Source organism: Myotis yumanensis, unplaced genomic scaffold, assembly GCF_028538775.1.
Source record: "Myotis yumanensis isolate MYYU_CA2020_CCGP unplaced genomic scaffold, mMyoYum1.0.hap1 SCAF_10, whole genome shotgun sequence".
Classification (NCBI taxonomy): Eukaryota; Metazoa; Chordata; class Mammalia; order Chiroptera; family Vespertilionidae; genus Myotis; species Myotis yumanensis.
Window position 1 is genome coordinate 209732 of NW_027223761.1, and position 18777 is coordinate 228508.

Below are 18777 nucleotides of genomic sequence, written 5' to 3' on the forward strand. Positions count from 1 at the left end.
CATAGCGACTGATAGAACAGTAGAATGAAGGGTCGGACACAGCATGTTAGACCTTTATTGTATAGGATTTCAGAGAGGAAGGGAGAGGGACAGACAGAAACTTCAATGGTGAGAGAGAATCATGGATCGGCTGCCTCCTGCACACCCCACACTGGGGATCGAGCCTGCCACCCGGGCCTGTGGCCTGACCGGGAGTCAAACCTCCTGGTTCACAGGTTGATGCTCAACCCGAGAGCCACGCTGGCCGGGCAGGACAGGAATGTTCTTTACAAGAGATGCCGTGCCCTCGTCACGGGAGCCCCTGAGTCCCAGCAGCCCTGCAGGTAGTGCTGCTGTGACCCAGGGACAGAGGAGGGTGCAGGTGGGGGGGGACGCACAGCCAAGCTGCTCGGTGCTGCCTGGCTACGGGCGGAGGGACCCGTGTCGCCACGCACCCAGCTGAGACCCACGGAAACGCAGGTGTCCCCTGGTGCCCGGAGCTCAGGTGTCCCCAGCCCCACCTGTCACCTCTCTCTCCATCTCTCGGCCCCACCCTGCTTCCCCAGGGCGTCGGGGAGCTCCTGGCCCTTGGACCCCCTTGTCCCGGCCTGTCCTGGGCGCTGGGAGATGTCCTTGTGCCTCCCTCAGGGGCCTTTGCTGCCCTGCGACCAGGACTCAGGTGACCCTCTGGGGTGGGGTCGGGGCAGGTGTGAGGTCAGGAAGCTGTAGCTTTTTCCCGAGGACCCGCCCTCCCTCCTGGACAAGTGAGGGGACAGAGGGGCCTGGGGGAGGTTACTGTGCTGACCAGGTGCCAGGAGGGGCCCCGAATCCAGGAAGGGGGTCAGCGTGGCGACTCCACTGAGAGGGGCTTCGGTCAGAAAGGTCTGGAGTCAGGGCTTCCGGGATGGGCCCTCCAGGACGAGGAGGCCAGGTTGGGGGCTGCGGAGGGGCCCAGGGGAAAGCTCGTGTGCAGAGGGAGCGCCCACATGCCTGCCAGGGCCTCCAGGTGGGCTGCACGGGGCTGGGCAGGGCGGGCGGAGCCGGGCGGGCTGGCAGGGAGGCAGTGGGGTCGGTGGGAGCAGGTCAGCCGCCTCTAGCAGCAGCCGGCGGACAGCAGGGGGAGCTTGGAACCTGGCTGATCTTGTCTTCCTCTTGCTCGGTCACCTGGCCACCTGAGCCCTGGCCCTACGGTGCCAGCCTCCGAGGCCGAGGCATGCTGATGGGCTGGTCGAGGGTCCCAGGCCCCTGGCTGCCCTGGGGGTGGCCACCGGGAGTGAGAAAGGCCCACCAAGGGGACATGTCGGGGGCTGGGTCCTGGGCTCCCCGGCTCTCAGCTGTCACCTGCAGACCACCAGCAGCAGAGTGGGGGCCCCGCCAGGGCCCGGGGGAGCCCCTAGCCTGAGTGGGGAGAGCTGCAGGCCTGGAACGGGACACCCTCTCCGGAGCTTTGGGGACTCTTTGGGGGGACTGGGGTGGCCCCGGCTTGTTCCTAGTTCTCTGTGGTGAGCTCCCCAGCGCTTGCTCAGGGGCCACACGTGGTCCCTTGGGGTCCTGGCAAATGGGAGCTGTCTAGTCACTGTAGGCTCGGGGTGCCCCCGTCCCCACTTGACAGGTTTCACCTGCATCACGAGCACCAGAGTGACCCCGATGGGCCGTCTGCTGCATGGGGGGCCCTGGAAGCGGCCTCCAGACCCCCTACAGGGCCTGTCCACACCCACAGCCCACGGTCCAGCCTGGTGCTGGGGCCCAGTGTCCCTCGGGCCAGATTCAGCGCAGCCCACCCAGCCCACGGGGGCAGGAGAGCCTCACCGCCCCACGGCCCTCACGCCTGCTTGGAGGGGCTCCTGGGCGTTCTGCACGGCCCTGGGGCCGGGGAGGGGTGGCCGGCGGGGGTGGAGGGACAGGCTGGTGCCAGGCCCCGAGCTCCGAGTGTGGAGGAAGCGCAGGGCCCAGGAGGTGGGCAGTCCCAGGGCCAAGGAGAGCGAGAGGGGTCAGGGATCCTCTCACCTGTGGGGACACCGGCCAGAGGAGATCCCGAGGGACAGTCCCTCCAGAGACTACACACCAGCCCCCCCAGAGAATCCGAGAGAGGGGGCCCTTGTCCTGGCTCACAGGGCAGCTCTGGGGAGCTGGGACAACGAATTCCCTGCACCCCAGGGACCCCGGGCAGGAAGGGGCACAGGGGCACACCACCTCATCCTGGCAGAGGCGGGAGACAGTGCAGGCAGAGCGCGGCCCGCCCCGACGGGGCAGCATGCTGGAGCCGGCCCCGTCTCCCTGGGCCAAGGCGGGGAGGTGGTCGGCCAGGGTGGCAGTGGGGAGCAGGGTCTGTCTGTGGTCCCCGAGGTAGAAAACCCACCTTCCACCTCTGCCCCCCACCCCTGGCCTGGCCCTGGGCCCTGCCGAGCTGACGGGGACAAGTCTGGCGGCTGGGGAGGCCATGGGCGGGCGGAGGGGCTGCCTGGGCGGTGGAGGGGTGGAGGGGCGGCGGTGGAGGGTCTGGAATTTGCACGCAGCCGCTCCCTCCCCGCTGGCAGCCCGTCCAGGACACGCTCCATGTAGGGAAGGCTTTGATCGCATGTCCCACCCGGAGGGTCCCCCTCTCCCCGCCACGGCCTCCCGCCCTGCCCCCTCTCACTGCTATGCCAGCAAACGGGTTTGCGTTGGCGCTCCGCCAAACCCTGGAATGTGCCTGCTGGCCTGCGGCGGCTGTTCCTGGAACAGGGACGACAAAGCACAGACTGTCTTGGAGGTGGGGGCGGACGGGCTGCAGCCTGCCCGGAGTCACGCAGGAGCCGGTGGCGCGGGGGGAGGGGGATGAATGGGCTCACACAGGCCGGACACCCGTGAATGGGCGCCGAGCGTCCAAGCACCAGGCGGGCTTGGAACTGGCCAGCGGGGGCCCCAGACCTGGGCGTGAGCCGCCGTGAGGGGTGGGTGCAGGCACTGAGGGGACACACTGCTGATGTCCCCGGTGAGTGGGGCGCAGAGCACCCCACAACGTAGACCTCTGTGTGATTCAGGCCCTCAGGGACGGGGTGCCACGTCCGGACCCCGGACATTTCGGGGAGCATCTGCACGTGGTGGTCACAGGCGTGTTGCCTGGACATGGGCCTGGGGTTCAGGGTCAGCTCTTCACGGTCAGGAGTGGGGTCGCGAGGCCCCTGCATGAGGGCGGCAGAGCTCCGGGGACTGTGGACCAGACGGTGAGGCCCGGAGCCAAGGACTGGAGGCTGGAGCCTGGCGCGAGGAGGCTGGGTGCCTCGGACCTGGAGGACGGACCGGGCGGTCCAGACCTGCTTCTGCACCCAGGACTTTGGGGTGACAGGGACCAGCCCCGTCTGCTCAGGGGAACCAGGCTACCCGACCCTCTCGGGGTTCAGGTGGTGGCTTCCAGTGGTGCCATACTGAGTGTCACCCAGACCCTCAGAGTGTGAGGCTGTATTGCCCGTACTATTGGGGCACCAGGTCCTCAGTTTTGCAGTCTAACAGAGCACCCCTCATCCTGGCTACAGAAAGGCCGAGAGGACAGGTAACATAGAGGTCACCCCAGTTCTGCAGGGAATGGGGTTCAGTCTGTTAGTGCTCGGTGCCTCAGGAGCACCTGGCTGTGGACCCCAACTCAGCTCTCCAGCGGAGTGGGGTGGGGTCCTCTGACATTCCGACAGCGGGGTTCAGAACCCCACACGCACACTAATGGTTTCAGGACCCCAGGTACCCTGTGGGGTACAGGACCCCACACTCTGACTCGTGGGGTCCAGGCCAAGGCATGTCTGGGTGGGGACGCCCCTCTGGAGACACCTGGGTGGCGGGAGGGCAGGCGCCCAGCACGCAGATGAATAGCGCACAGAGCTAGACACAGGGATGAATGGGACCCACACAGGCGAAGGGGCGGGTGGAGTGGGGCGTCCAAACCGCAGGCGGAGGCCACCGGCCTGGCCTGGCACACGGGCCGAGCGAGACGTGTCAGTTGGGCCTTCAGGCAGCTTGGGGCCAGCGCGTGGGGACAGGCTGTCCAGGGCCCTGGTGACCACAGAGCAGCGTCCCCGTGCCCAGACTGGGAGCGTGCAGCCCAGACCTGGGGTGGGACGGGAGAAGGCTGCACGGGGACTCGGGGGTCAGGCGTGTCCCCAGGCATTCACAGGAGTGGGGGAGCCGCTCGGACGCCAGGGTGCCCTGGATGAGCTAGACCCCCCAGAGCTGCAGAGGGGCTCATAGGCCCCTGGAGATGCAGTGACAGGGTGGGGTACAGACCCTGGGAGGGACCCCAGTCCCTGGGCCACAGGGAACCTCACTTCTATAACATGGGGGTTGGAGCACCAGCATTTGGGGGGTGGGTTACATACTGCAGTGCAATCAGAGGTGGGGTACGTCCCCTCAATTTCCAGGTGAATTGGTTAAAATTCACCCCCAAACTCCAAAGAGTGGGACTCACATCCCCCAGAAATCCAAACTCACAGACACAAGAGCACAGACTGGAAAGATGGTGCGTGAAACCCAGAGCCTAGCACCTCGATGCGGACATCCAGAGAGAGGGGCGCGGGCTCCCCAGAGGCTCAGATAGTGGGGTGCAGGCTCCCCAGGTGAAGGGGTTTAGTCATCGAGGAAGACAGGCACCCACAGGCTGAGACCTAGCAAATGGGCACAGGGCTCCTCAGCCCACGAGGACTGTGGCAAGCAGAGCCCCCGTCCTCCGTGGTCCTGGGTGCTGGTGGCCGGGCTCCGCGTGGACAGGGCCTGCGTGCGGCCCCTGCACGTCCCGTGGCTCCCTGCCAGCAGCTCCCAACTCCCTGAGCCAGCGTTGGCCCCGAACTCCAACCTCAAACATCCCCTAGACCACCCAGAGGAAGCCGTCCAGCAGCCCCGCCCGCCAGGGTCTCCGTGAGGCGCTGCCAAGCTGCCCGCTGGGGGCCACCGGCCCGAGGCCGCCAGCTCTGTTTGGTTTTCCCTTCCTGCCCTGGAACCTCAGCCGCCGTCTCGCCAGGGGGGCGCCCCTTTCCTGGGAACGGTACAGAGCGGCGGCTGGCTCACGCGGGCACACGTATGCGGCCGCACTCTAGGGCCCTGCGTACGGGGCCTGGCATCGTGCCCGCCCACGCGCCTCCCCCGGAGCAGCGTGCCGGCTCCCGGCGTGCCCCACTGCCCCACAAGCCTCCTCTGAGGACCCAGAGCTGTGCCAACCGCTCCCGGCCCCTCTGCTGTCAGGCGCTGCTTCCAAACCGCATCACTGGGCGGGACTTGGAGGGAGCCCGGCCGTGCGCAGGGACACCCACGTGCCCCGTGCCCTGTGCCCCGAGCCTCTCGTGACTGGCATGGGCACAGGCAGGCCCATGCCACCTGCGGTGCCACAGAGCAGCCTCAGAGCCCAGGCAGAGGGAGCGCTGCCCGCCCAGCCCGGCCGGCAGCCTGCAGTGCCCGGGCCCGGTGAGACAGTAGCCAGCCCTCGTCTGGCCACCAGCCCGAAATGGCTTCCGAGAGACACCCTGGCGCGGGAGGTGCCCAGTGCTGGGCCCGGGGAGGGACCTCACCCAGAGTGACGGGACCAGAGAAACTGGCCAGAGCCCGAGGTGGAGCTGGGCCCAGTGACGCCCCCTGGGGACCCGGCCAGCCCAGCCAGCGGGGGAGGCTTCCGTGCAAAAGGCCTCGGGAGGCTTCTCTGGGCTCCAGGAGCCTGGGCACCAGGAGGCCCTGCAAGTGGCCTGGGGCGGGTGCCACCCACAGCCCTGCCCGCTCACCAGGCGGCCTCGGCAAGCAGTGCCTGCAGCTCACCTGCTGGCACCAGGCTCTGTGTGCGTGGTTCTAGCGGCACCAGAAAGCCATCGTCCTTCCAACACTGACGTGCTCCCGACTCAGGACCCCCTCCGTCGCCCCTCAGCAAGTCCCATGGGAGGACCGGAGGTGCCCCCGGGGGCCCCTGGGGGTGGGGTGGGCCCAGATGCCTGGTCCTGGGGCTCGGGTGGTGCCCTCCTCCCAAGGGAGTTCTGGCTCCTGAGGGCCAGCTGCTCTGGCCTGAGGTGGGGCTCCCCAAAGCCCGGCCTCCACACCCTCTCACCCACCAAGACTCTTATCGCTGGAGACGGAGAGCGAGGGCTCCAACGCAGCCTCTGAGCACCGCCTGCGGGTGCCCGGGCTCGGGGAAAGCCTGGAGGTCGGGCGGCCACAGGGCCAGGGGCCAGGTGAGAGCACACTACCCCTGGGGGCTGCCACTTCGACATTTGGGGGAACCTCCCTCTTCCCGAGGAAGGCCCACAGGAACACACTCCTATCAAAGCAGAGTCCCAGCTGGACAGTTAGCGTGGCTTTGACAGGTATGATCCAGGCTGACCGGGGTGTCCATGGGAGGGCACCCCACAGCCCTTTGCCGGGCGCCTGGGAGAGGACCCGGGGAGGAATCCAGCACCAACGTCAGGGCCGGCCCAAGCGCAGGGGTGACCAGAGAGGGCTTCCTGCCGGAGGTGGAGCTCATGCCGCCCTTGAGGGTCCCGTGGGGTGGGGATGGGAGGGGGAGGGTCGGCACGGGCAGCAGGAGCAGACGGGCCTGCGTGCGGACACACCGCCAGGGTCCGGGAGGAGAGAGCCGGGCGCTGTCTGCGGGGGCTTCAGGGAGCCTCCAGAGGCGGCTGGAAGGAGACTGGAGAGGAGGTGCCAGCCTCCCTCTCCGGGAAAGCCGGTGGGAGCCCCTAGCGAGGGTTCCCCAGCCAGGCCACCGCGATCGCAGCCAGAGCAAGGCCGCAGGGAGGCCTTCTTGCCTCCCAGAAGGGAGGACCCCCCCACCCCACCCCGAGGCAGCCCAGCATGGCAGGCTGGGGAAGGGGCGACCCCAGCAGACCTCACCGAGCCTGTGAGGGTCCCCTCCAGCTGCCTGCCTGCCCGGGCACCTGCACGCTTCCCCCCAGAGGAGCCCCAGGACCAGAGGCAGGACCTTGGCCGCGAGCCGGGCCCAAGGAGCAGACGGCGCCACCTGGTGGCTCTGGTCCTGCCTGAACCTTTACCACCAGGCGGACCCTGCGGTCCTGAGGGACCCTGCGGCTCCCCAGGCCTCCGGGCGCCTCTGGGCTTGTGACCAGGATCCCGAGGGTCCCATGATCCTCTCGGGCCAGCTCCCAGGCATCTCCTGTGGTCCTGAGGGGGCAGCCTTCAGCAGGAATTAGCTCAGGAACCCTCCTGGGCCAGCAGCACCAGATCCTGTGCTGTGCCCGCCCCGCCCCTGCCCTAACCTCAGTGAGGACGCCCTCAAGACAGGGCAGGGGGGAGGCATGCACACGCACGCACACACGTGCATGCACACCCCCCCACACACACGCATGCACGTGTGCGCACACAGTGTGCTGACCACTGATCCCGAATTCTCCGCCGTAAAAACCTGGAGGCAGCTATTTGACTCCAGGACACACATGGGATCTGACGGTTTCTAAAGGAAAGACTGGGACTCCACAGGGAGCTGGTGCCTCTGCCTGTGGCCTCCACCGTGCGGCTGCAGGGACCCCGAGGGACCCTCCGGCTCTCGGGCCAGCCCCAGGCCCACAGGGGCCACCGGGCACTCTGCCTCGGGGAGGGGGGGCGTGTGGAGAACATGTAGCCTCTTGTTCAAAGATGGTTAGAATTTCAAGGCAGGCATCGCACGGAGCCCCTCCGTGTCCCCTCTTTGTGCTGTGACCACCGGGACCAGCCCTGAGGGTGGCGGAGCCAGGCCCGGGAGGCAGGACACGGGGCCTGGGCGCCCCCCCTCAGCGTCCAGGGGCTGGGTTGGCGCTGGGAGTGGGGCTGCCTCTGCCCAGCCCATCGGGGACCGAGGCATTGATGAGCGTTTGTGGGGGTCGTCGCAGGACCACGTGGGCCCCTGTCGGTCCCTCAGCAAGCTCAGCGCCAGGCTGGTGGGGCTGCAGCAGGAGGGGACCTGGCCCACATGCCTGGTTATTTCTGGAGGGGGTGGCAAGAGGGGTGCCAGGCTCTTGTGGGCAAAAAGGGGGAGCCCCAGGTTGGAGGAAGGGTGCCTCTTTGCTGCCAGGGCTCCCCAGAGGAGAGGGGCCTAGGGTCAGGGCGCACACTACCGGGGCAAAGGGCCCCCAGCTGGAATGCTGGGTGGGAGGAGCCAGCCTGGCCAGGTGCGCTCCCTCCCCAGGCCCTCGGCAGGTGGCTGCGCCGCCCGCCCTCCTTCCTACCCCCTCGCCTGAGGGTGGCAGATAGGCAGGTCTGGGCGGTGAGCTGCTGAGTCAGTTTGCGAGGAATGCTCGGGCCGCTCCCAGACACACCCTAGCCTGCCCGCCCCACCGCACCCTCCCAGGTGCCTTGGCCCCGCGCCCGCCCGTGCCAGGAACGCACCTTCAGCCCCAGCTTGCTCAGACCAGCTCCCACCGGCAGCCACCCCACTGCTCCCCCCACCTGCTCCCCCCATGACCCCACTGAGCCCCCTTCACCATGCTCTCAGGTGACCCAGGGCCGGTTCACGTGTGGGAATAAGCTGCTCCTGTGTAACATGCAGACCGGGGAAATGGGGGGACAAGGGGGTCCCCAGGCAACACCCCCTTGGGATCGCGGGGCTCCTGCAGGAGGAGGCTCTGCGACGAGAGGGGTCTGCAGGGAGGCCCGGGGAGGCCCAGCCTGCTCGGCCAGGGCTGGGGGCGGGGAGGCGGCCAGGAGGCCAGGCCTGTGGCAGCTAAGCCGGCACTTTGGCCAAAGCCCAGAACCTCCCTCCCCTTGGCTCCACTCAGAACCTTCCCCCCCCTCCCCCCCCCCCCCCCCCCCGTCACCCCGGGCTGCCTCCTTGCCCAGGCACACCCAGGCTGGCTGCTGGCAGGTGGGGCGGTGGGCAGGGGCCCGAGGGGCCATCCCCACAGGTGACCCGGCCGCCCTGGCCATCTCCTCCAAGCCAGCAGGTGTGGAGATGGGGCAGCCCCCAGGCCCCCCCAGTGCCCCGGCCCCCGTGGGCACCACGGCTGAATCCGGGCTCATTCCGGGCCTCCTTGCCAGGATTCCCTGTGAGTTGTGGGACCCGGGAGGGGCCTGGGGCTGGCCGGGCTGGGGGGGGGGGGCAGTGCTGTCCACAGGGGCATTTCAGGCCCATCTCTGTGCCCACCCCAGGGCCCCGATGGGCACTGGTGGCCATCGCTGTCGCCGCCGCCATCCTCACTGCTTCCTGCCTCCTCTGCATCGTCTGCTGCTGCTGTCGCCGAGCCCGCAGGAGGAAGCCCCGAGATGAAGAGGCCGTGGGCCTGGGCAGTGTCCGGGGCGCCACGACCACCCACCTGGTGAGGAGCGGGCACCAGCGCTCCCATGCTCAGCACCCGGCTGGGTCAGCCCCAGACCACAGCTGAAGGTCTAGGCTCAGCCCCCAGCAGCGGGTCTGCCCAGGAGAGGAGGCCAGAGGGCCTTCCTGGCAGGGGAGGCAGGGAGCAGAGGGGAGGGGGAGGCCAGGGCCCAGGGCCCGGGAATGCCACCCCCAGAGTGGGCCCTGCACCAGTGGGGCCACGGCATGTTCGGGGGAGGCAGTGGTGCCAGCAATGGGCTGGGGCAGGGCCACAGTTCTGGCCGGTCAGTTGAGCTGAGGGTGAGCCCTTCTGGTGGCCTGGTCCCAGGGTGGGCAGTTAGGGTTCTGATGGGAGCTTGGTCCACGCCAGGTGCAGCCGGAGGTGGACGATGTGGAGTCCGGCCCGGGGGGAGCCCAGCAGTGGGGGCGCCTGCAGCTGTCCCTGGAGTACGACTTTGGAAGCCAGGAGGTGAGGGCCCCGCACGGCAAGCCCAGGGAATCTGCGGGCTCGGAGAGGGGCCGGGTGTGGGGCTGACCAGGGGGACCCCGGCTGAGTCACCCTTGGCTCCCAGATCCGGGTGGGCCTCAAGCAGGCAGTGGACCTGAGGGCCAGGGGCCCGGGGGGCACAGCGGACCCCTACGCCCGCATCAGCCTGTCCACCCAGGCCGGGCACACACACGAGACCAAGGTGCACCGCGGCACGCTCTGCCCCATGTTCGACGAGACCTGCTGCTTCCGCGTGAGCCTGGGCCTAGCGGGCGAGCGGGCGGGCGGGGCCGGGGCGGGGGCGGCAGGGGCGCGGCTCACACCCCCGCCTGCAGGTGCCGCTGGCGGAGCTGCCCCGGACCACCCTGTGGGTGCAGGTGCTGGACTTCAAGCGCCTCTCCGGGCACGAGCCGCTGGGCGAGCTCCACCTGCCGCTGGGCACCGTGGATCTGCAGCACCTCCTGGAACTCTGGTGCCAGCTGGGCCCCCCGGGCACCGCCGAGGTAAGGGTGCTGACCGCCTGGCGTTGGCCCGGGCCTGCCTGGGGTGCCAGCAGGGAGACCGAGCCCCTGTCGTGCCCGCAGGCTGAGCAGACGGGGGAGCTGTGCTTCTCGCTGCAGTACGTGCCCGGCTCGGGCCGGCTGACGGTGGTCGTGCTGGAGGCCCGGGGCCTGAGCCTGGAGCTGGCAGGTGAGAGCCCCCCCCCTCGTCCCCTCAGGGGGAGCACAGGGCTCGGCGGTCAGACCCGCGACCCCCGCGACCCCTTTCCACCTGCCCAGAGCCCTACGTGAAGGTCCAGCTCATGCTGAACCGGAGGAAGTGGAAGACGAGAAGGACGTCTGCCCGGAAGGGCACGGCCGCCCCCTACTTCAACGAGGCTTTCACCTTCCTCGTGCCCTTCAGCCAGATCCAGGTAGGCTGCCTGGAGGAGGGGGCAGGTTCCCCTGGGGGCCAAACTGACCGCTGTCTTTCTCCCCTCCACCGCACCTCTGCCTATCTCTGCCCAGAGTGTGGACCTGGTGCTGGCCATCTGGGCCCGGGGCTCGCGGCTTCGGGCTGAGCCCGTGGGTAAGGTGGCGCTGGGAACCCGGGCCTCCGGCCAGCCCCTGCAGCACTGGGCGGACGTGCTGGCCCATCCCCGGAGGGCCATCGCCCAGTGGCACCGCCTGCGGCCCACCCAGGAGGTGGACCAGGCCCTGGGCCTGCAGCTCCGCCGGCGCCTGCCCTTGCCTGGCTCCTGACAGCACCCCGTGCCGTGAGCTCCCCGCACTGAGCTGTGGGCCTGCAATAAACGTCTCCCCCACCACCTCCGTGTGTCCTGCCTGTGCCCTCGGGGACCATGTGGGGGGGACACCTGCCAAGGGCCAGGAGGAGAAGGTCCCCTCTCCAGACTCATCCAGGCCCTGCGGCTTCTGCCTGACCCCTGGGGGCGGTGAGGGGGTCCCTCCACGCCCAAGGAGGACAACGCCGGAGCGGGGAGCCCTCCTGTCTGGGGTTGCAGCGTTAGAGACAGTGTGAGTGAGGGGAGATGGGCTGGAGGTGGCACCACAGGACGTGGTGGGCACTCGGGAGGCATTTGGGGGGCGCTGCGGGAAGGAAGGGAACCAACCCCCGGGACCCCGCACGGCTCCTCTCGGCCCCCAAACCTTGGGGCGGCGGCTGCAGGGCCGCCCTGAGCGAGCAGCAGGGGGCAGCAGAAGCCTTCGGAAGCCTCTCGGGTCTCTGGGGGCCTCAGCCTGGCGGGAAAGAATGCAGCTCTAATCCCCCACATCTGGGGCTTCAGCTCTGCCTGACCCTCCCCACGCCCCGAGCTGGGCCGCACCCCCAGCTCTGAGGCAGCCAAGTCATGGTCCTCCGGATGCCTGAGCTGGGTGGGGGCTGCCTGGGCCCCAGCCCGCGGGCCGGAGCGTTCCAGGCAGGGGCCCACCACCCCTTCTGGGAGGGAGTGTTCTGAGTTGTGTGGGAACAGCCCTGGGTGGGGCGTCCCTGCATGGCTGCACGTCCAGGGCGCCCCCGTGCCTGCTCCGGGCGGGAAGGCGGGTTCACGTCCCCGCCTGAGACCCCTGGTGCTGCTGCAGGCCCAGAGGCCTGTTTGGGGTCCAGGCCCGGCTTCGGAGCCGGGTTGGAGAAAGGGGGGCCCGGCCAGCTTGTGGCAGCGATGTCCCTGGGCTGAAAGGGGAGCAGAGAGCTGCAGGAGAGGTGGTGGGGGGCCAGGGGGACGCTGTGCCTTGGATCCCGATGTAGGACCCAGGGGGGCCTGAGTCCAGGGGCCCCTCGGCTGACCCTTGAGCCGCGCTCCCCCCACAGCCCAGCCAGGCCACGCACAGCTGCCTGCAGGCTCCTTGCAAGAACCAGGAGCTTCTCGAACTCGTCACTGATCCCTAAATAGAGCAACCCAACCTCGGCACCCCCCCCCCCCCCCCAAGACTTCTTGGACTGGACGGCAGCATGTGGCTGGGCCGGGCCAGGCGGTCTGGGCAGGTGGGGAGGGCCCTGTGCCCCCATTGGTCTGAGGAGGGCTCCATGTCCTTTCTGAGCAGGGGCCCAGCCTGGGGGAGGACATTTATACCCCTCCCGGGCCCACCAGCCCAGGCGACACTGCCAGCCGACCTCGCTCCCCACGCAGCCCGACGCTAGGTGAGGCCGCGGGCAGCTGGGGCCGGGCGCAGGCACTGCTCAGGCCAGCCCGTGGGACAGCCCTGGGTGGGGGCCCGGGCGCTGGGGACCCCCACCAGCAGCCCTCTCCGGGGGGCTTCCTTGAAGCTGGGAGTGAGATGGAGACACAGCGGGAGGTGGGCGAGGTCGGGGTGGGGGGCCTGGACGGGCCTCGATGACCAGGCCTTGTTTCTGGGACACGGGAAAGGTCTTTATGCATCAGGGACCCCAGGCTGAACTGGGGAGCAGCCTCCCGCAGGCACTTGGGCCCAAAGCCGAAGGAGCAGAGCTAAAGATAGCGGAGCACCTGCCCTGGCCCGCCCGCCCCCCCCCCCCCCGCACCCCCCGCGGGGACAGCTGCACACCCGCCCGCCAGGGACTTTTCTGGAACACTTTCTCCTCTAACTCCTCTCCCAGGGAATTCCAAGACGACTCCCCCAGGAGGTTGGAGTTGGGGGCGGGGCACCAGGGGGCTGCGTGAAGGTGAGGTGCTGCTCCCCTTTGGGTCCGAGGCCCTGACACCCCATCTTTCTCTCCCACAGGCTCTAAGCCCAGGACTTCAAGATGGGGGAGTAAGTGAAGTCCCAGTCCCAATGCCCCTGCCACCTCCTCCTCCCACCCCCAGGCAGGGGTCTCTGCCCGCCCTGGCCACACCGTCCCATCCCCGCTACCCCATCACAGGCCCCTAACCTCTCTCTTCTCTCCCCCCACCCCGCCCGCCCGCCCTCCTGGGACAGTGACGAGGTGAGTATCTCTCGAGGGTGAAACATGGAGGGGAGGGAAGCCCCCGCCCCAACTGGGATAGGTCAGAGGTCAGAGTTTCAGGGCCCAGGAAGAGGTCCCCCCACCCCCACTCCCCGCAGACAGTGACACACAGAGGAAGTGGCTGCCGTTGCCTCACAGGCAGGGGAAGTGGGCCTGCGGCCTGGTCACCCTGGAAATGGCTGCTTCTCTCAAATGACTACACCCCACGCCCGGCCCTGCAGGTCCCCCCACCCCGTCCCCCGCCCCTGAGGCCCAGCCTGGTCTCCACACCCCGACGGACTACCCAGGCCCAGCTGTCCCCTGCGCGGGACCCCTGGCCGGGCGGCGAGTGGGGAGGGATGTGGACGGGTGTGGGGGCCCAGCCCTGACTCTGTCCCCCTCCCCTGCCTTGCAGAAGCGCAACAGGGCCATGACGGCCCGCAGACAGCACCTCAAGGTAGGTGCCACCCCGGGGAGGGCCGTGGGGGTCCGCACCAGCCGGGCAGCCGCGAGCAGCCCCTCACCGGCCCTCCCCCTCCGCCCGCCAGAGCGTCATGCTGCAGATCGCGGCCACGGAGCTGGAGAAGGAGGAGAGCCGCAAGGAGTCGGAGAAGCAGAACTACCTGTCGGAGCACTGCCCCCCGCTGCACATCCCCAGCTCCACGGCCGAGCTGCAGGTACCCCCCGCCCGCCTCGGCTTCCCCACCGGTCAAGAAGGCAAGCGTGGGGGTCAGGGCGGGGCCCAGCGTCAGGATGGCCACCCACCCGCCCCCACCCACCCCGCCCGCCGCAGGAGCTCTGCAAGCAGCTGCACGCCAAGGTGGACGCGGCCGAGGAGGAGAAGTACGACATGGAGGTGAAGGTGCAGAAGAGCAGCAAGGAGGTGAGCGGGCGAGGGGCGAGGGGGGGTGGCGGGCGCGGCGGGCGGCCTGGCCCTGCGGCTCCGACCCGGCCCTCGCTCCCCTGCAGCTGGAGGACATGAACCAGAAGCTGTTCGACCTCAGAGGCAAGTTCAAGCGGCCGCCGCTGAGGAGGGTGCGCATGTCGGCCGACGCCATGCTGAAGGCGCTGCTGGGCTCGAAGCACAAGGTGTGCATGGACCTGCGGGCCAACCTGAAGCAGGTCAAGAAGGAGGACACGGAGAAGGTAGGCCTCCCGTCCCTGCGGGGCCCACCCGCCCTGTCCCGGGAGCCCTTGCCCAGCGGGGAAACTGAGGCCGGGCGACCCAGCGGGCGGCCTGAGCCTCCTCTGGCCCCACCCCCAGGAGCGGGACCTGCGCGACGTGGGCGACTGGAGGAAGAACATCGAGGAGAAGTCCGGCATGGAGGGCCGGAAGAAGATGTTCGAGTCCGAGTCCTAGGCTGCCCGCTGCACCCCCCGCCTCACTCTGGCGGGCGCCCCGGCTCCGGGCAGAGCGGCAGAGGACGGGCCCACGGAGCCGCTGGGAGGGCGGGCTCATTGCAGCTGTCAATAAAGGCCTCCAACCCTGTGACTGGTCTCCGTGGCCTTGTTGCAACCTCACCGCCCACAGGCCGCCCGAGCCTCTGGGTGCTGCGCCCCGGAAAGGCCCAGCAGCTGGCAGGGGAGCCGGTGCCCTCGGCCGTGTGCCAGGGGAGCCCGGGGTGAGGGCATGGGGGAGCCATCAGGGGCCTCGGGAGTTTCGGGCCAGACCGGGAAGGCCCGGAAAGTGGACTCCGCTGGGCCGGCCTGCACCCAGGGCTGGTGCTGTGCTCACCGCCCGTTCCCAGGGCTCCCGGCTGGCTCTGGGCGATCCCGACCCCTAGGCGCTGGGGACGGTGGCTGATGCATGTGTGAGCAGTTCTCACAGTGTGACCCGTGGTCGGGGTGCACAGCCATCACAAGAGGTCCTGTCCACCCAGAGACCGTCTCAATCCGTCACCACAAGTCCAGGCCGGGGGCCACTCCCCGTTCCTCCCAGGCTGCCCCTCCTCAGACCCACAGCCTCCCCTGGGGGACACCGTGGGGCAGCCCTGGGTCCGATGGCCCCCCCAGATGGCTTATGCCAGGGGGTTCAGGCTCAGAGGGGCCGGGGGCCCAGCTCCCCCCAGAGACAGAGGACAGGGCCCAGCAGGAGGGCTCGGGCCCCTCTTGCTCAGCCCCAGGCCCTGGCCCAGCTCCTACATCAAGGGACTGTCCCTGACGGCCGGATGAGGGCTGTCAGCCTCCCCCGTGATAGATGGGGCGACAGCCGCCCGCCAAGGTCCCTCGCTCAGATCCCCGGGGGGAGCCCGGGAGGCCCAGACGGCCGTGATGGAGGGGCTGTCGGCCGCCCTTGCCCTCCAGAGGTCCCCGCGATTGATCTGCCCGGGGCCAGAGATGGGGAGGCCGCTGCCTTCAGCCTTGGCCGCCTCCGGGACAGGAGACTGACGTCCGCGGCGCCCGATGGCCTTCACCACGCTGCGCTCCCGCCGCCGCGGCCTGGGCTCCGCCGTGTCCTCTGAGTAGCTCCCACAGGCCCTGCCACCAGGTGACCTTGCGGCTCCGGCCGGCTTATCACCCCTGGGCCCGGCCTGCGGCCTGCTGCCCGGGCAGCGGCTCCAGCTACCGCAGGGGAAGGCCAGGCCTCGGGGGACAGCCCCTGCCCTCCCCTGGGGCCGGGAGGCACAGATGACGGCCATGTCCCTGCACAGTGGGTGCAGCCAGGCCTCGCCCTCCAGGGCGCAGGGCACATGTCAGGGCTGAGGGGCACTTGGGGCTCATCGTGAGAGGAGGCCAGGGCGGGCAGGGCAGACTCTGAACTCAAGGAGCGTGTTTTGGTGGCCGCAGGGCCCAGCGAGGGAAGCGGGTGCAGGAGTCTGGGCGGGAGACGGGGACCTGAGTGTCCTGGGTGCCTGGAAGCAAACAAGTGGGCAAAAGAACGAAAGTAAGTAAAACAAGCCTGGGAGCCGGCCGGCGGCTCAGGGGCTGAGCGTCAACCTAGGAACCAGGAAGTCCCGGTTCGATTCCCGTCAGGGCACAGGCCCGGGTCGTGGGCTCCATCCCCTGTTGGGGGCGTGCAGGAGGCAGCCGATCAAAGCCTCTCAGTCATCACTGATGTTTCTATCTCTCCCCCTCGCCCTTCCTCTCTGAAATCAATACCAACATTAAAATAAATAAAGAAAACAAACCCGGTGAGCGCAGGTGACAAGGACACGGGGGGCGGGGGGAGATAAGGAGCTGCTCCGTGCGAAAGGGGCTGACAGGCACACCTGTGGGCTCAGGTGGTGGGAGACTCTCGATTTAGCAAACAGAACAGCAACCTGCCCCCCTCTGCTTCCTCTGGACCCAGCACCAGCTCCGTGGGGGCCCCGTGACCGACACCCCACGGCCTCTCTGTCACCCTGCTGTCCCGATCCCTCCTCCCTGACCCCCACTCACTGCTCCTCGTGGCGTCTCGATGGGCTGCTGGGCCTCAGTTTCCCCAACGATAAAATGGGTGTGGAGATGAGCTCACCTGCCTCAGGGCACAGACCGGTGAGGAGGGACCGCTGGCACCTCCTGGGAGTGAGGCGCTCGTCCCTGCCCTCATGGGCACGCCATGCCCACCATAGCCGAGGCCTGGAGTGTCGCCTGGGCTCTCCTGCAGCCCGTCCGCCCCACCTTCAAGTCCCACCACAGTCACCTCCTCCAGGAAGCCTCCTATGATGTCCATTAGCCCCGAGGGCTTGGAGCGACTGGGCCTCCATCACCATCTATGGAGCGGACGGTGCCCCAGGCGCCGCACACACCGGGCCTCCCAGACGAGCCTTCCCTGTCGCTGGGCTGCCTGCTGCCCCTAGGAGACCCGGCCCCTTGGCAACCACACCCCAGCCCCTGCCTCTCCCCTCCCTGTCTCTGCCCCCGTCTCCTAGCCACCAAGGTCCTTCCTCCTGCCGTCGCCCTGGACGCTGCCCAGGCCCAGACGCCGCCGAGGAGGCAGGAAGCAGGGGTGGATGTTTGCCCGAGGTGAGGCCATGAGGCTGAGTCCCAATGGCACCGTGTCTAGGCCTGGCCCCTGGGCCTCTGCATCCTCAGGTCTCAGCCCTCTGCCCTGCCCGCTGGACACAGAGGACCAGCCGGGACTCTGGCTCCTCGGGGAGGAGGACCCGGGGGGCCCAGAAAGGCCACCGAGCCCCCTCCCCACTGCACGGGCCTGCTGGCTGCTGGAGGGAGACCGGAGCTGCAGGCAGAGGGTTTGTCACAGCAGCTGGTCCGCCTGCCCTGGCTGACACGACCCCGTACCAGGGTCCCGAGTCCCCATCCAAAAGCACCACAGGTCCTGCTGCCTCCCGGGGGCTGCCTGCCCACAGGGTGCGCTCCGGCCTGGCCTGGGCAGAGCCGATCCCTGGGCCTGGGGACTGGGCTTGGTCTCACTCCCCTGTGTCCGGCTTGAACATTTTTTTAAATTTAGTTTTCTAAATCCTCACCCCAGGACAGAGAGAGAGAGAGAGAGAGAGAGGAAGGGTTGAGAGGGAAACATCAATGGGCTGCCTCCTGTGTGGCCCTGCCTGGGGATCAAGCCTCAGCGTTTGGGTGCAGGATGACGCCCCACGTGGCCAGGCTGACGTTGCTAATAGTGGGTGAACCCCCAGGGCCACTGCCTTCCCCACCCTGGGCCTCGGTCCTGCCCCTTTGGCCTCGGGGCTCCTCCAGGCCCCTTCCAGTGGACTCCTCAGCCCACGGCGGCCAGGGCTTGACAAGATGGCCCAGGGCTCCCCTCTTCCTGGCTCATGGGCCCAGAGGTCAGCCCTGGTCTTGGGGGGGACGTCCCTGCCGTGGCACAGCTGCCGGGCTCGGATTTCGGAGCCCTAGTCTGGCCACTCTCCAGGTTCCTCCTGGTCAGAGGAGGTCAGCAAAGGGTGGACACAGGCTCCGCTGGTCCCCTCAATCCTGCCTGTGCCTCCGAGGGACCCCCCACGACCCAGAGCCTGGGACACTATCTGTCCACCTGGTCAGTTCTGGGCTCCTGGAGCAGAGGATGAGGGCAGGGTCGTGGAGGAGCCACAGGGAGACCTGCAGGGCTAAGACCAGCGGCATGCAGAGCGTGGGGCGTGGTGTGCAGGTCAGGGTGCCAGCGATGGCCCCAGCCTGGGAAGGACGTGGGCCTGGCTCTGGGCACATACCTGGACGATGTCTCTTTCATATATACACACACTAATAAAAGGGTATATGCTAATTAGACCGGGAGACCTTCCGGACGTCCTTCCGGACAAAGCCATGGTGCCGGGGCCGAGGCAGAGGTGGTTAGGGGTGATCAGGGGCCAGGAGAGGAGGGCAGTTGGGGGTGAGCCGGCCTGCAGGGGGGGCCAGTTGGTGGTAAGCAGGCTGGCAGGGGGGGGCAGTTGGGGGCGAGAAGGCCGGCAGACAGGGTGGTTAGGGGTGATCAGGTAGGCAGGTGAGCGGTTAGGAGCCAGTGGTCCCAGATGTCCCAGATTGGAGAGGGTGCAGGCCGGGTTGAGGGACCCCCCCACCCCACCCCGCACGAATTTCGTGCACTGGGCCACTAGTATATACATATTGACTTCAGAGAGGAAGGGAGAGGGAGAGAGAGAGAGAAACGTCAATGATGAGAGAGAATCATGGACCGGCTGCCTCCTGCATGCCCCACACTGGGGATCAAGCCTGCAACCCAGGCCTGTGCCCTGACCAGGATCGAACCGTGACCTCCTGGTTCATAGGTTGACAC

General features: G+C 68.4%; 2 protein-coding genes across 8 annotated transcripts; both read left to right on the forward strand.

The window, feature by feature from the left end:
- Positions 1–2712: 2712 nt before the first annotated feature.
- Positions 2713–13421, forward strand: SYT8 (synaptotagmin 8). 7 transcript variants are annotated; one of them, XM_070427084.1, is made up of 9 exons: positions 2713–2731; positions 8849–8957; positions 9061–9227; positions 9597–9695; positions 9799–9966; positions 10049–10216; positions 10298–10403; positions 10493–10626; positions 10721–11020. In XM_070427084.1, exons 2-9 carry the CDS (start codon positions 8864–8866, stop codon positions 10952–10954), a joined length of 1170 nt encoding a protein of 389 aa, XP_070283185.1. In that variant the 5' UTR covers positions 2713–2731; positions 8849–8863; the 3' UTR covers positions 10955–11020. The 7 variants fall into 7 exon arrangements, with proteins under 7 accessions (XP_070283185.1, XP_070283181.1, XP_070283184.1 ...); XM_070427080.1 differs by lacking the exon at positions 2713–2731 and adding an exon at positions 5753–5877; XM_070427083.1 differs by lacking the exon at positions 2713–2731 and adding an exon at positions 5947–6155.
- Positions 13422–13461: 40 nt separating this feature from the next.
- Positions 13462–14604, forward strand: TNNI2 (troponin I2, fast skeletal type). Its single transcript, XM_070427108.1, has 5 exons — positions 13462–13569; positions 13661–13789; positions 13906–13995; positions 14082–14258; positions 14377–14604. The coding sequence occupies exons 1-5, from the start codon at positions 13543–13545 to the stop codon at positions 14470–14472; spliced, it is 519 nt and encodes a 172-aa protein (XP_070283209.1). The 5' UTR covers positions 13462–13542; the 3' UTR covers positions 14473–14604.
- Positions 14605–18777: the final 4173 nt, after the last annotated feature.

Coding starts and splice junctions, on each gene's coding strand:
- SYT8 (XM_070427080.1), top strand. Junction 10,404..10,492: donor CCTGAGCCTGGAGCTGGCAG/GTGAGAGCCCCC, acceptor CCACCTGCCCAG/AGCCCTACGTGAAGGTCCAG. Junction 10,627..10,720: donor TGCCCTTCAGCCAGATCCAG/GTAGGCTGCCTG, acceptor ATCTCTGCCCAG/AGTGTGGACCTGGTGCTGGC.
- TNNI2 (XM_070427108.1), top strand. CDS start 13,543: ATGACGGCCCGCAGACAGCACCTCAAG. Junction 13,570..13,660: donor CCCGCAGACAGCACCTCAAG/GTAGGTGCCACC, acceptor TCCGCCCGCCAG/AGCGTCATGCTGCAGATCGC. Junction 14,259..14,376: donor AGAAGGAGGACACGGAGAAG/GTAGGCCTCCCG, acceptor CCCCACCCCCAG/GAGCGGGACCTGCGCGACGT.